Source organism: Pongo pygmaeus, chromosome 6 (genome assembly GCF_028885625.2).
Source record: "Pongo pygmaeus isolate AG05252 chromosome 6, NHGRI_mPonPyg2-v2.0_pri, whole genome shotgun sequence".
Lineage (NCBI taxonomy): Eukaryota > Metazoa > Chordata > Mammalia > Primates > Hominidae > Pongo > Pongo pygmaeus.
In genome coordinates this window covers 122,358,805-122,375,257 of record NC_072379.2, presented here as the reverse complement: position 1 = coordinate 122,375,257, position 16,453 = coordinate 122,358,805, and the positions used below count along the sequence as shown (strand labels likewise).

At 33.3% G+C, this 16,453-nt stretch overlaps 1 protein-coding gene and 1 non-coding gene across 5 annotated transcripts in view; both read left to right on the top strand.

Moving 5' to 3' along the window:
- The window catches only part of IQUB (IQ motif and ubiquitin domain containing), a 73,192-nt gene extending 59,282 nt beyond the window's left edge, over positions 1 to 13,910 (top strand). For all 4 annotated transcript variants that reach the window (XM_054496712.2, XM_054496711.2, XM_054496713.1 and 1 more), the window contains 4 exons: positions 1,482 to 1,658; positions 4,910 to 5,158; positions 8,946 to 9,131; positions 13,571 to 13,910. In XM_054496712.2, coding sequence (XP_054352687.1) covers positions 1,482 to 1,658; positions 4,910 to 5,158; positions 8,946 to 9,131; positions 13,571 to 13,753 — 795 coding nt within the window. In that variant the 3' untranslated portion in view covers positions 13,754 to 13,910. The remainder of the gene's footprint in view (positions 1 to 1,481; positions 1,659 to 4,909; positions 5,159 to 8,945; positions 9,132 to 13,570) is intronic.
- Positions 8,418 to 8,524, top strand: LOC129041758 (U6 spliceosomal RNA). Its single transcript, XR_008503914.1, has one exon. It is a non-coding gene; the product is annotated as a U6 spliceosomal RNA (small nuclear RNA).
- Positions 13,911 to 16,453: the final 2,543 nt, after the last annotated feature.

Here is a 16,453-nt window from a genome sequence, read left to right as displayed (position 1 = left end):
AGCAATAGGTCCAGAGGTAGAAAATAAACATGATACTTATAGAGGGCAGTAAAAAGACCAGATTGGCAAAAAGAGAGTGCATAGGGAATACAATATAAACCCTGACATAATTAGGACCAGTAATAAAAAGGCCAAAGGATGGACTCATAAAAGGCAAATTATGCATATCTTAATATGTTTAGTATGAAACATTCATATATACATTTACTTGAAAATATTTTGATGGAGGATTAAAGTCTTTAAGTACAACTCAAATTCTGACTCTATTCATTTATGGCTGCACAACCTTAAAATAAGTTAATATTTATGAAAATCAGTTTTGTCATTTGTAAAATTAGTTGCTTTGAGAATATGTATGTGTGTATCTATCTACATGTATGTAGATACATATATAGATACATATACACACACATATATAAACATAAAAACTTAATATAGTACCTTACAAAGAGGGGGGCCTCAATAAATAATAGGTGTTATTTTGATGATAGTTACTAATACAGACCAGTGAATTTTAAACCTCAGTACATATTAGAATCACCTGGAGAGCCTGAGAGAGGGACAGCGTGAATGAATATGAGCATAAATGAGTATAATACCTAGGCCCCACTTCAGAGAAGTTAAATCAGCTCCTCAGGTATGAGGACAATATTAAAATTTTAAAAAATCTCCCTCAGGTCCTTCTAAAGTGCCTCCAGGGCAAAGGACCACTGATGCAGACTCTGGTATTAGTCTTACCAACTATGCAGTACAAAGTACAGAAGAGCATTATTTTACAATTAATGACTTTATCTTCTGACTCCTTCATTCAAACTGTGTATCTTCCAGTTTTCCCTTGGGCAATTGGAGGACCTTATAAATATTTCCACATTAATCGCTTATAACTTGTGGCTTTGTGGCTTTTTCATCCAACCACACTCATTTCTATTACTTTATAAAAAATATTGTGACCTATAATAAATAGGCAGAAAAGTGAATAAAATATATACGTACAGTTTAACAAATATTAAACAGGAAGTTGCCAACGTTTCTGGTGTCCTCTTTTCCCTTCGAATTACAATTCCTCCTGTCATCTCCTAGAAGTAACTATCATACTGACTTTGATGGTAGTCATTTTCTTGATTTTTCTTCATAGTTTTACCACCTCTGTATAAATCTTTAAATAATATGGTTTAGTGTTGCTTATTCTTGAATTTTATTTGACAGAATTGTACTATATCTGTTATTTTGTACCTTGAGTATTTTGCTTAAAATTAATTTGTAAGATTTAAGTTTTTGTTGTATATAGTACAACAGTACTATATATACAACAAAACTATATATACCACAAAAAATGAACTATTAGTTTTGCCAATTTATACTCCTATTGGCAATGTTTCATTTCTTAAGGAATGTAGATTTTGGTTTGTTTTGGTGGCAATTTGAAAATGAACTTAGTGATTTGTAAAATTTTATACCGTATATTTTTGTGTTTTGTATAGGAACATGAATGTAAACTAACTCAGGAAATTCTAGAATTGATTGACAGAGAGGTTGACCTTATGATGAGAGGAGTCAAACATCATAACCTTGAAGGACTCAGAAAAAGAATTGCGACACTCTTTTTTCATTATATCAAAACACCTCTGTTTAATCCTGAAGTTGCAAAACACCTTAAGGTATTCTGTATATATTTTCTCTCTATATATTTTCTCTCTATATATTTTCTCTATATTCCTTTTTCAAAATCCTAAGATGTGGCATAGTAAATTGAAGTATATTCAAATTTTGCTTTAACACTTTACTTGGGAGTCCATGTGGAATACCATCTTATTGGTAGTATCTCCTTTGAATGATATTTTGTTATGTTGGTAAACTAAACTTAATTTGACTTGTGTGTATTTCCAACCTTCAATTATTTCCTAATCTCTTCACCAACTTTCCAACTGAATATTGCATTACGTTGAATGTATTATGATTTCTCACGCCTCCATGGCTTTGTACATACCGTTGGTTTCCCCTGGAATGCTATTCACTATTTACCCAGCCAATTCCTGTTCATTTTCTAAGACTCAACTGTCATCTCTTCTCCTTCATGAGGCCTCACCGGGAGTTAAATTCTTTTTTTCTGAGATTCCATGTTATACCTTGTTTGTGTTCCTTATAACACTTATCACAAAGTTATAATTATTACTGAACAGGTCCATATGGATATTCTGAGGGAACTTCAAATGTAACATATTTGAATTACACTATCTTCTCCAACTCCAGCGTCGTTAGGCTTCTGTGGGAATTTTGCTCTCTAAAGCCAAGACAAATGCTTCATTGCCTTCTTACTGTGCAGAGCTATTTAAAACACAATTAGTAAAACTCTTGGGGTAGAGAATGTTGTCAGAGAATCATAGTTTTATTTCAATGATTATATTCAGTTAAAATTTACTTAAAAAGCTGACTAAACATCTTTAGCTTTTTTGAAAAAACAAAATCTCATATTTAGTCAAAACTTCTAGAAGAATAAAAATTGTTTAATTTTTATATTTTTTAAATTGATTTTTAAAAACCTGATTGTATTGCAAAAAGAATATTGAAATATAACAAAAGCCCAAGAGAAAAAGTTCCCATTATATTATTTCTTATTCAAACCAGTGTTTCATTTGTCTGAGCCACCTTCTTTCTCTGTAGACTTATTCAGTTTATATTTGGAGTAATACAATTGATAGAGTTTCTACAATTTTACATAATGTTATATCATTTTATTTATTTTTAAAATTTGTCTTTGGTAAAATTTACTCTTTCTGGTAAGTTCTGAAAAATGTATAGAGTCATGTAACCAGTAGCACAGTCAAAATAAGAAATGGTCCTATCAGCCCCCAGAATTCTCTCATGCTGCCACTTTGTAGTCAGCTTTTTCCCTAACTTCCCGATCCTTGGCAAACACTGATATGTGTTTTATTTTTATAGTTTTATCTATTTCAGAAGGTCATATAAGTGGAATCATACTGTATGTAGTCTTTTGAGACTGACTTCTTTCACTTAGCGTATTGCATGGATTCACCCATGTTTTTGAGTGTGTCAGTGGTTTGTTTTTATAGCTGAAAAATATTCTAATATCTGTATATACAAGAGTTCTTTAAAAATCCGTTCACAGTTGTAGGACATTTGTATTGTTTAGAGTTTTGGTCTTTTATGAATAAAGTCATTACAAGCACTAGATATGAGTTTTTGGGTAAATTGATTGTTTTGGGGTAAATTCCTAGAAAGTGGCATATTGAATCACATGGTAAATGCATGTTTACTTTAAAAAGAGACAACCAGACATTTTTTTCCAAACTGACTGCACCATGTTGCATTTCTGCCTGCAGTATATGATAAATGTATTAATTAAGATAAAGGATTTAAAGTTTGTTCTTGAATCTAGGACACATCTATGGATTATCCTGTACTTCTTTTTTGGGGGGAATATACTCTTTAGTATCTCAAACTACTGGCTGGATTTAAAAGTTACTGGCTTTAAAAAGGAATGGCTCATTTGCACATTTTTAGTTTGCACAGTGGGAGAAGAATTTGAAGGAACACCACTACCCCCACAACCACTTTTTGGGAGTAGGCCAGCATGAAGCACCCAGTGTACTCTGGAGAATTCGTAGAGTTAAATTCTGTAGCTTAAATGGAGCCCTCTGTCATCATAATCATAATGAGAATGAGTTATTTTTTTCTTGCACAATTTCAGATGGGTGGAGAATATCTTTCCATGGCATTATAATAAATGCTCCATCTATAATGGAGAGGTGTGCTAAGGTGTTTTCATGAGGTTGACTGATATATTTGCTAATTTAATGCCTAGGAGGCATGAAGATAAAATAAGATAAACAAAATGTGTAAATCTCAGAATAAGAAAAGGAACCAGATAAGTTGTCTTCTGGATCTTTGATCATACATCTAGATCACTCTTCTTTTCTCTCGAAGAATTGACTGCCTTTTAAATTTACATATTGTCTTATCTCCCAAAATTACAAGACAAGGGACAATGAAGTTTTCAAAGAATATTACCCTTTGGGAAGATGGAGCATTTAGGAAAAGTAAGGCAGAGTAGAAGGGAAGGTGCAGAAAGGTAACAGATATTCAGAACAAAGTAAAACATTAGAAGGGATTATAATGGTAAATATTTTAAATCCACATTGAGTAAGAGAAAAAATTTATAGAACATTGGTGTCCATTTCCTTCTTTATAAAAATATTTTTTGAAAGTCTTATGTATCACATGCAAACTCTGTTGCTGCTTGATCTTTACTTTCATGGAAACCAGAGGTACCATAAATTAGGAAAGACTGGCATATATATGTCTTGATTCAGTTTGTGTTGAAATGTTCACAATTCACTCATTCATTCATGGTACTTTAGCCCATAGTGGGTAATTGGATTGATTATTTTATGATAGAATTACTTTCTGTCTATTGCTTTAGACATAGAATTTCAAACTTTGAAAATTAATCATTTGAACTAATCCAAATTTATTTTGAAGATAAACGAAAATAACCATTGGGTTAGTGGATTTTTACTTATATGCGAATCTAGCTATAGAAATAACTAATGTAATATACAACTGAAAAAAATCTAAATTTTCTTAACAATAAAAAGCCTTTTCCTACTATTTTTTCAGTCAATTAATTTTATAAGTGATTTTACCACAAATATCTAAGAATTGATGAATAACAGATTTTCAATATTTTGGCAGGATGAATAAATACTGCTTGAAATTTAGATTTTCTATTGGATAAGAAGTTCAGGGAAAAATAAAATTTTAGAAATTAGCCAACTTTTTTTTTTAATCTCATTCTAAGATAAGTTAGCCCTTGATGCTTCTGTTGGTTGGGATCATATTTGGCCTGGCCTGACTTTTTACATCTTTTTTTTCTTTTTTTACTATTTAGGTCCCTCAAGACCCATTGAAATTTTATAAGAAGATTTACTTTTGCCACAGTTGCCAGCTTTATTTGCCTTCTACAGAATTTTCTGTATCATCCAACTCACGCCGCATATACCGGTGTCGTAACTGCATTAGCCTTGAGAATGAGGCTCAAAAACGAGAATCATTTTTGAAGTACAAATGTTTACTTCAACAGCTCTACTATACAGAAGCTGATTATGAAGATGATTCTAAAATTGCTTTCTTGATGCAGGTATGGTCAATAAGGGGTGCCAGTTATAGCTGAAGCTTGTCAAGGAGGCTATCTTGCAATCTTATGCATGTTCGTGTGTGTGTGTGATTGTTTAATGACTCTCTATTCCACTAGACTGTAAGCTCTGTGAGGGCAGGAGTATGCTTTTTTTCCCTCCTGCTCACCATTATACCTCTATAACCTAATACAGTACCAAGTTTTTATTTAAGGCCCTCAATATTTGTTGAATGAATGAATGACTTTTACAGAAACTGATATTACATATACACATACTAGTGTTTATGAATAACAGTAATAATTAGTGTAAACCGAATGTGACCATAATGGTAAATAACACCAAAAGTGAAAGCTAAGGCTTATAGAAAGTGAAAAAAAAAATACCTTAGGGAAAGGCTTTGATACTTGTCTATGTAAAGTGTTGATATGATACCACACAACTGGAAAGTTTCTGGCCAGAGTTCTTTTGGATGAATCATTGCATTGGATCATTGACCCTATCAGTAATTTGCTTCTCGTAAGAACTTCTAGCTCTGTGAGAGGGTGGAGCCTGTGAGATCAGGAATTCTGACCTGAATTCCTAACTTAACCACTACTTTGGTCTCTTTGGTTATTCCATGACTTCTATTGGGTTGTTTAGGCCAGAGGATAGTCTGTGTCTCTACAAAATAAAAACAAATTCCTGACACTGTTTGGACTTAGGTAAGCAAGTGAGAAAAGAGAAGGACTTACTTGTTGTTGATATGACTACCCAACATTAGCCACTTATTAATAAAAGTATGTTATAGAGCACTATTGACCTCATTAATGATATTTGTGTAAACAGACTGTCAAATAAGGGCAAATTTTCTGTAAATTAGTTATTAATTAAAATGAACTAAATTGTATTTAATACCAAATAGGAAAATAGGCACTACTATGAATAGAAAACTTTATAGAGATTAAAAAAAAGATACCAAATGTGATGTGCTTTGTTAAAAAATTCTTCTAAATCAGTAGCTTTCAAACTTTTAAATCTCAATCTATAGTAAAAATGTATTTTTATGACAACCTGATATAGGCATGCATGATAATTCTGAGTACTCAGTACCTGTATGGATTTACACACTTTATTGAGTTAATCAGCACAAAAATCCTATCAAAATAGGCATTATTTCCATTCTGCAGATGAGGAAAGGGAAGCACTAAGCGGTTAACTAACTTGTCCAAGTTTACGCTACTAAGTACCAGCACCAGGATTGAAAACTAGGCAGTCTGATTCCCAGCATCCGTACATGTAAACACATGCTGTTCTGCTCAGAAATAAAAGTTTCCAAAATAATGTTTATCTTTACCCCTATGGATGCACTCTGATATTTTCTATTCAACCTCAGTCTACTTATTCTAATTTCCATTTGGAAAACTTTGGTATCACCCAAGAGGTAGCAACCCACAGTTTGAAAAACACAAATTAAAATGATTACATATTTTGTCCAATAGAATGAACATTTTGTTAATAAATTTGATGTTTATTTCAGCTTAAATTCTTATTTGCTACTTTTATTCAGGAATTATTGACATGACAGATGTATATTTCCTTGTAGAGAATCTTAGATGTACTAGGGCTTTAATATAAGTCACCAAGTGCTGCCTCAATATTCCATGTTGTATTAGTCAGATTTCTCCTGAGAAACAGAACCAATAGAAAATGTTATACATATATATGTTATATATATGTATATATAAGGAGATTTGTTACAAGGAATTTGCTCACGTAATTGTGGAGGCTGGTAAGTCTAAAACCTAAACAGCTGATGGCCTAGTTCAAGTCTGATGACCAGCAGGCTGCTATAGAACCAGGAGGAGCCAGTGTCTCAATTCAATGGCCATTAGGCAGGAGCAGTCTTCCTTACTTGGGGACAGGGTGAACTTCTTGTTCTATTCAGGCCTTCAACTGATTGGATAAAGCCCACTCACATTATGGAAGACAATCTGCTTTACTCAGTCTACTGACTTAAATGTTAATCTCGTCCAAAACTACCCTCACATAAACACCAGAATACCATTTGACCAAATATCTGGGTATCCAGTGGCCTCGTCAAGTTGATGTAAAATCAACCATTACACATATTGAATGAAAAAATTCTAAGGGAGCATTGTAACCTTTCAGATAAGGATAACCTCCATTAGATGTGATTTAATTTCAATACCGTATCTGTGTAGGGTTTTGGTATATTACTTTTCCAATGTCTAGGATTAGCAGACAAATATGATTGTCCAGTAGCTTCCTCCCCTTGTAATTGGTGTAGTTTTGATTAATATTTATTTCAGTAATAGTATTTGAGGCATAATTTGAATGTTTGAACATTCTCATAAATAGTAAATCTTGTGGACAACAGCAAAGATTAGCATATATTAAATGTGAACATGATGCCATGTAAAATGAAAAGGTGAAAGTTAATATATATGAAAAGTAAACATTCTGCTTAGACAAGAGATTTGAGTGTTGTATTAATCACCTCGTTTATCTGTAATGCATACAAATACTGCCTAATATAATAGGCAATAGTATTGCTCTGTTACTGCAAAAATTTCAAGTACAATGACTGCTTGAAAGGTAGAAAGCTCTTAGAGACTGCCAACCACACTTATCCTGTACACATTTGACATTTACATGCAAATAAACACGTTATTCCGTATGATACAATCTCAAAATTATTAGTACAGTTGAGCAACTAAATTAAAAACAAAAATGTAAACAAGATACATTTTGAAAGTAAGTAAAATATATAAAACATTGAATTTTAAAGGTCTATAAATTTATTTTTCATAGCAGCTGTGTACAGAGTATTGTCTTTTTTAGCATTAAGTAAAAGCTAGAATGCATTAGTTGAGCTTAATATATTGAATTACCAATTTATGAAATACTGTCATAGCTGATGATGACAGGTTCTTTTTGTTTTTAACTTTGGCAAATTGTTTAGGTTTTGTCTACTCATTTTACAGAAAATATTTCTGCTCTCACACTTTTTCACAGAAGCTTTTTAAAAAAATGTTCTTTTTACATGCTTATACTTTGTTGAGTTTGTCCCTCTCTGGCAATTCTAAATTTATAATGCAGACCCCATGATAAAAAGTCATTCCAAGAGTTTTAGCTGATAAAATTTACGTTTTTAAAAAAGTTTTAAACAGCTATTTCATTACCCCTCTTTTTTATTAAAACAACCAAGTCTTTTAATTAACACTAAGTGAATTACTTATCTTTATTAAATCTCAGCTTCCTGTGTTCGCTTCAGCAGCCCATATACTGAAATTGGAACCATATAGAGAAGATTAGCGTGGCCCTTGGACAAGGATGACATGCAAACTTGTGAAGTGTTCCATATTAAAAAAAAAAAATCTCAGCTTCCTCATTTGTAAAATGGCAGTAAAAGGTTTTAAAAGGTCCCTACAATGGCCCTGAAATTAAGATGGTACTTACTAATGAATTTTTAAAATCATTCAATACCATATGTTTATTATGGTAACATTACAGTATTATTAAGATTATATTCAGGTAAAATTAGCATACTGAAATGAATTTACACTGCTTACTCTGGTTTAGAGATGGGGACGCAACTGTGAGACTGATAATGTAGTTTAGGCAAAATGAACAGAAGTTTAGCGAAAAATAAGGGGCCATGTGTCATTGAAACCTAGTGAATAATATTTCACTTAAAAATACTCTATAATTTAATTATTTGCTCAAGTAATATAATAATCTTAAACAAATTTAAACTACATTGTTTTTAAAACTTGCTTTGACATGCAGCTACAAGACATTCAGTACCTGACAGAGAACATCTGGGCGTCCCAGTCAGTCCTCAGTGCCTGCGACAATCTCAGTGATCTGGTCATGATCAGATGGAATAAATCCCTGGAGTGGTCCCCCTGGAACTGTATTCTTCTTACCAAAGATGAAGCGGCTGCTCATCTCAAGCTAACAAGTATTGAAGAGGTAAGAAAGTTGAATTTTATTTGGGAAGTTAATTTAATCATTGGAATTATTAGAGATAACTGGACTGCCTTCTAAATATATTCCATGCTTAAATACTTCCATCAGATTAAGAAACAGAACTTACAGATTAACAGCAAAAAAAATATGGATGGCATGTATGGCACAGATTAAATAAAAGGTTTATATAAGAGATTTGAACATATTACAAGTTCTAAACATCATACCAGTCTCTCCTAATAGCAAGTTTAAGCACATTCCACAGTAAATTCCATGAAGGCACCGATTTTGTTCAGCTTATTTACATCTATTTCTCTAATACCTACAATACTGCCTGTCACAGAATGGAGTTTATAAGTATTTTTTGAAGGAATAAATGTGCATTACCACCAGATAGGTATTATGGAAGCCAGAATCTGTCCTTCTTTGATTAATCATCATGAGTCTGCTTAAAAACACCCAACTCTCAAATTTTGTTCATAATTTTGTGCTCTAAATGGCAATCATACTGATGGGGTATAGTTCTGATGCTCCATTTTTCATTTGCTTCCAACTTGCTGGGAGTGGAGCAAGCACTGTAAACATTAAATGCCATTTACTGTAATTTTAGTAACGTACATGATGCAATCTGTAAAACATTTTGATGGGTAAATTGAGGGACTCCTGAAGAGTTCGTAGAGAGCTCCATTTACACTAGGTCCAGGATCCCAAGAGTTAATACTGATTCTCTGAATTCTTTAATTCCACACAAGATGTCAGCTAAAGGAAAGTAAAGAAATGACAAAATGCAATAGTCATTTAAAATAGTGGGATTCCCTGTTTGTTTTTTTCAGTAGAACAAGGTGTGACGAATATAAAGATAAGAAACTAGCTAAAGTTTTCATTTTTAAATTTTTTTTAGTTTTAAGAAGCCAGGCTAAGAAAAATTTCCCTCTAGGGATTGAAAGAAAAGGTAGCAGTAAGTTGAAGCTGTATTAAATGCTATATTTAGTAAACTAAGCTGCCTCATAAATATTTAATCACAGGAAGCATAGTCAATACTAGCAATATCATTTCATCTAGGACCCGTGATGAGATTGAAGTTCATTCCCAAAGCTGATATTCCAGTGCTTCTTCAATTAATCCACACAACTCCCTTTGTGCATTTAATCAAATTACTGCAGTATCAAATTAAATGTTCTATTCACATGCATTTCTAATTTCAGAATGCCAGTCTTATTGAATTTCTGTAAAGGGCACCAAGATTTGCAAGCAGACAAACTGGAAAAACATTTGCCTTTTTTATGGTTTTGGGCTGATACAATCTTTTAACTATTAACTTTCAGCCCAGTTAAAGAGTAGTTTATGTCTTGCAGAAAGATGGAGCGTTTTCAGAATTTTCTTAATGTTCAGAGATATTTGCTTTCTTAAGAAGTTAAAAAAATACTTGAAAGTTAACATGAAACAGGTATAGGAAATGTGGAAAAACACTTTCATTAATGTGAACTTTAAGTGGAGCAGATTGATCTCTCCTTGTGTGCACACTGGCCAAGTAGGAACAATCATGGACTTAAAATCAGTAATCCTGACCCAGTTACTCAAATCTCTGTCACTGACAACTTTACATTAAAACCTGCCCTCTTTGCTTCATAAATTTTTAGAAAGATTAGCTAAATAAGTGGAATCAGTAAAGAGGATAAAAGCAGCTCTGGCTCTGAATTCTAGCTTTACCATTCATGAGTTGGGAGAAATTGGACAAATTTGTGAATGTCTCAATGATCCAGTTTTCTCATCTATAAAAAAGAGATAATGGTATCTCATCATAGGGAAGCTTTGAGTAGACCATTATTTAAAGCTTTCTGCATAGTTTTTTTTGGCATGAATAAACTTAGGTAGTAACTATGAAAGCACTTTAAAAATTTTTGATGCATTTTATTTTTAATTTTAATAAAAACAATATATTATTGGCTTAGGATCTGAACAGAATAAAAAATGTAATGTAGAAAGTAAAAGTCTCAGAGGTTGAGGGAATGGGAAGAAATTTGTTAAGGATACAAAAATTATAGCTCGATGGGAAGAGTGAGTTCTAGTACTGTTCTGTGGCACTGTAGGTTGTCTATAGTTAATTACAATACATAGTTTCAAATAGCTAGAAGCAGCATATCAAATGTTCCCAGCACAAAGAAATAATAAATGTTTGAGATGAATATGCTAATTACTCTGATCATGATATATGTGTCATCCCATCACTATGTACCCTGTAAATATGTACAATTATTATCAATTTAAAAAAATTTAAAAACGATTAAATGAATAAAGGGAAGCAAATAGACAAATCTCCTGTGTAGAATTCCAAATAATTTATTTAGATACACTCCACTCTTAAGGAGATGGAGAATAACTCTCACCTTTTAAGTGTGGGCTGTACATAATAACTCCTTTCCAAAGACTATATTATGGATGCAAGGAGAGGAACTTTACAGTAGAGAAAGCTGACAAGCACTACCTCAGCCAGGTAATCAAGATTAACAGCAGCAGTGCTGTCATGTTGATGGTATGTACCCTTGATATGATATGAGGAGAAGGGCACTTCACCCGCTGTGGTCTTCCTCCGCAAAACCCATCCCTTCAGTCTAATAATGAAGAAAACATTGGACAAACCCAGATTGAGAAACATTCAGGAAAATGTGGGTGTGGGGTATATGGGACCTTTCCGTAATATTCTTAGAACTATTTGTACACCCAAAGAATTTGTGGACATAGTTTAAAACCATCACATGGCTATTTCAAGAGAATGGACCTTATTTCAATGGGAAAAAAGGTCTCTTGATGTCCACCCATCCCTATCTCCATGTTGCAATGATAACTACTATTTCTTATGTATATAATAATCTATTGAAATCCTTCTGGAAGTTTTCTATGTGTATGTAAGTAGCAGGAATTTCATATTAAATGACTCTGAGACTTAGTTTCTTTGCTTTACTTAATATAAATAATATAATATGGAAATATATTCATTTATTTAAGAGTTACTTATTAGTGCCTTGAACACATGTATCATAATTTATCTCATCTTTAATAATTTATAGTTCTGTAAAGGCACTTTGAAAACCTATAAAGTTCTGTACACGTGTAAGTTAATATAGCATAATAAAGTGTGTTTGTTTTTCTTGAATGAAATATAGGCTAAGAAGTGGTAGAAACAAAGTTAAATTAGCTCAAAAGATGAATATTTTAATCTAGTAACTTTTTCTGTTAAGAGGAATTTTTAATAAGCCCAGGATACTCCTATATAATGTTTTCTGCTCCTTTGGTTCTTTCACCCAGGACTTTCTTTTATATTTGATTGGACCCTCTGAAGAGACCTTTATTGAGGGAATGTCTTATTCTCAGAAAATAAATTTTAGGAAGAAGTATAGGTAGTATTTGTGATTTGATTGAAAAGAGGGCCAATTAAGATTAATAGGTAATAGATTATATTTATTAATTTAACCAGAATTTACTTTTGGATGTGCTAAATATTGTACTAAGTAATTACATAGAAACAAGAAAATTTAATGAATATAACAACTTTCTGTTGTCTCAGCTGCGTTTGGGTTCAGCTACAAGAACAGAAAAAGCAATTTATAATGATTTAATCAAATGTGGGTTTAGTTTTCTTATGTAACAAGAAAGTTCAAAGGTTGGCAGTTTGGGGCTGGTATGGTGACTCCACCTTGTTCTCAGAAATTCAGGCCATCTCACTTTTTCCTCAGCCATATTTAATCTTCAGCTTTCTCTCTCATGCTTGGTGGGCTCTTAGTGATAGGATAGCTAGTTCATCTTCTTCATTACATGTACCTCTCAGTAATGGCAAAAGGCTAGAGGTGCTTGATAGGTGAGTCTTCTCACTCTTAAAAGTCCCTTTCAAAGGCTTTATTCAATTATATATATATAATTATATAAGGTTATATATATTGTGTATAATTAAATAATCTTGGAAGACATTTAGTTGTCATGTCTCCTTAGATTCTTCTTGGTGGTGACAGTTTCTCAGACTTTCCTTGTCTTTTTTTTTAATTTGTGTTTTTTCTCACCTCAATATCTTAACAATAATTATATATATATATATATATATATATATATTCTAACTAGATACCGCCAGTTAGAATAAAGGCTAAGAAAGCTAGACACATCACACCCTCTACAAAATCAAGCCTCCAGCTCAAATGGAAGAGAGAATGAATATAGAGTTGGTAATGAGCAGTGGTTTAAACTTAGAGGAGTCAGAGGGAGAGTTGGGGAAAACGTCCAGGTTAAAGTATCATAGGAGCTGAGTCGTGAATGATGATAAACAATGTGAGAAAAATAAAGGTAGACTGCGATGAAAGAATTGACAAGCAAAGGCACCAAGGCATGACAGTATTTTTACCTGGCAAAATATATCTGTGATATTTACTAGAATTTGATTTTTTTCTTTGCAGGGATATGAACGCTCATTTATTCACAAGATCAAACACAAACATATCCTGGCTAAGAACTATTTTTCTCAGATTCCAGTGCTGGCTTCATTTATACTTGATGATGGTGAAATTGATGAAATCAGATGGAAATATCACTCAGACACAACACCTAAGATTATAGAATCCCAGAGGCCTCCTCCTTAGATGATCCAGGAGTATTTGTTTGATGATCGGCATTTTGTTCACTGCTAATAGGGTAATACAGAGGTCACAGAGTATGGAAATGGAATTTAATCTGTTTATTGATTTTGTTTTTTGTTTTTCATAGTATTTTGAGTTATATAAAGATAAAACATTTCTATATGAGTCTTCTGTTGTTAGGAAGTTAGTGCTAAATTGAAATGCAATTTTGTTACTGAAATTAATATTTTGGAGTAAAGAAAACATTTTAAAATGTGTTTTCACATTAAATTTTTAAAAATTTTTCAAGTATATTAGAGTTAAAATCTAACAACCAAATACAAACTAGACAACTTTCAAGTTATTTATTTTAGATAAAATGTACTTATAGGAAGCTAATCAGTATGTGGAGGAGAGGAAACATTATAAAGTGCTCTTTCTTGAAAACTTCTTTGAAGTAGGATAAAAAAATTTATATTTTAGTATAGGCATTTGAATCTTTGCAGTTTATCGTCTGCTTTCACCTTCCATCCTTCTCATAATCCCAATAAAACAATTGAAACTATTTATAAACAAAAAAACCTTCATTCTGGGTAAACAATGGAGCTATTAGCATATGCAAGAAAAACTCCCTGTGGGCAATGGTGAAACTGTAAGAAGAATAAACTTGGTTAAATAAACCATAACAACCCTCTTCTCCAATAAACCAAAGGAGTGACCTTGACCACATATAGGTTAGGGACCTACGGTGATGAACAATGGTTTGCCAGTCAGTCTTAACAGGGAATGGATGGCACACTCGAAATAGCTTAAGCCAAGGAGAGTTTATTTACAAAGGGCCTTATTATAAGGTGTGGGTTGTGTGTAGGGAAACTAAAAGAATAGCGCATGAACCCAGGGCTAGTATCAGACAGGCTATCTCTCCCTCTAGTCTCAGATGAACTTGGGGAGAAAGTCTGAGAACCCAGGAAGAGTGTAAAGAAGATAACTGAAAGGATCAATGACCAGCTATAAAGGGAATGGCCAGGCATAGGGGAATCTCATGAACTAGAGAAATATACAATTTCATACTTCTTCCTTCCTCCAATCTCCTGCTTGGGTTTCCCGCTGGCCAAACCCAAAAGGAAAGCAGAAGGAGTAGGAGTCAGTTGACATAATTTTTAGGGCCTCAAGGCAAAGAGCAGAGTATGTAAGGGGAAGAGTAGATCTGGAGGGCTAAATAGAAAGTATCCAAATGGAGAAAGAATTAAAAGTGAACATCTATAATCAAATAGCAATATTTTACTCACTATCACACACAACATAGTTATATATACATAAAACATATGATTTTTCTCCTAATTCCGATCAGCAATTAATGAGGCTCTTCTCTCAAGTTTAGTGATCAAGAAGTTAAATATTTGTTCTATATAAATATTTGACAACATTTCAGCCACACATTTTGTAGCATATCTAAAATTTTTCTTTACTTAGCCAGAGCACAGCACATGGCAGTTTTTAAGAAAGTAAACATCAAGGAGGAATTGCCATAATGTAATCATTTTCAAGGTCTCATAGACAATTCTGGGAACTCTCTAAACAATAAATTACAGATGGGACTAGATTGGGGACCATTCTGATTACTGATAAACTGGCAGCAATTTAACACAGACAAATGAAGGTTTACACTGGAATGTAAATGGCTAGATTTTTTGTAAGACAATTTAGGAGAATCCCATAGCTCAGAGAAGAAAGGGTTGGGGAGGGAGGCAGTGAGAAGAAAATAGCCAGAGAGGGGGAAATAAAGGACTTTAGAATTCCCCTGTTGACTTAGGGGTGAAACAACTGGAATGGAAGACTTATGGGGTAAAATGTAGAGGGGAGGACAGGAAATCTGAAGTCTGAAAGAAAGAAGTGAGGGTATGCATTCCCTTGGTTTCTTCTATCTGCTTTTTGGTCTGTTGTCAGTGGCTGCAATTCTCTATATAAAACCACAGCTCTGGTTGGGTGGTAATCCCTCTTGCACCATGACTCTCTTTGAATTTTGAGAGTCATTCTTTCCTTTTCCTCTTTTAGCTTACACATGAAAATGGCTTCCTTCTGTGTAGCTAGGTTAAGATGCTTTATTTTTCTTATTGATTTTGTTAGGGTCCTCTCCATTGTAAAGAATTATTTTACTAAATACTTCTTAAATTAAACAGTTTGAGTGTGCCAACAGATTTCTGCTGGACCCTGACCCAAGCAGTAATTGGTACCAGGAATGATCTCAGGAAACTGAGCTTAAAATGGAATCCTAGGGTTGGGTTACTCCTACATTTGAACAGCATATGGACAACCTCCTTAGCAGGTGAATGGAATAATGGCAATCTGCAGCAAGTGGTAGCATCATGATTACTCACATTATCACCAATGGTGGCATAGAATGGGGTGCAGATTGAGGGGGAAAGCATATGGAGATCCAACGGCTGAGGCAATTTGTCCTTTTGATGACAAAAATTGTGGGATACGATGGGTGTATTTTACACTAGAGAGGGTCCATAGAGAAAGGGATAAATTGAAAGTCTCAAATGTCCAACTCAAAGCCCAGATAGATATTCAGAAAGTCTTTATGACAAAATTCCATATCTCCTGTATATGCTGTACAATATTGTGCCTATAGTTAACAGTGCTGTGTTTTACACTTAAAAATATGTTTAAAGGGCACATGTGAGTGAGGATTAAGTCTGGAGCCTAATTAAACTTTGC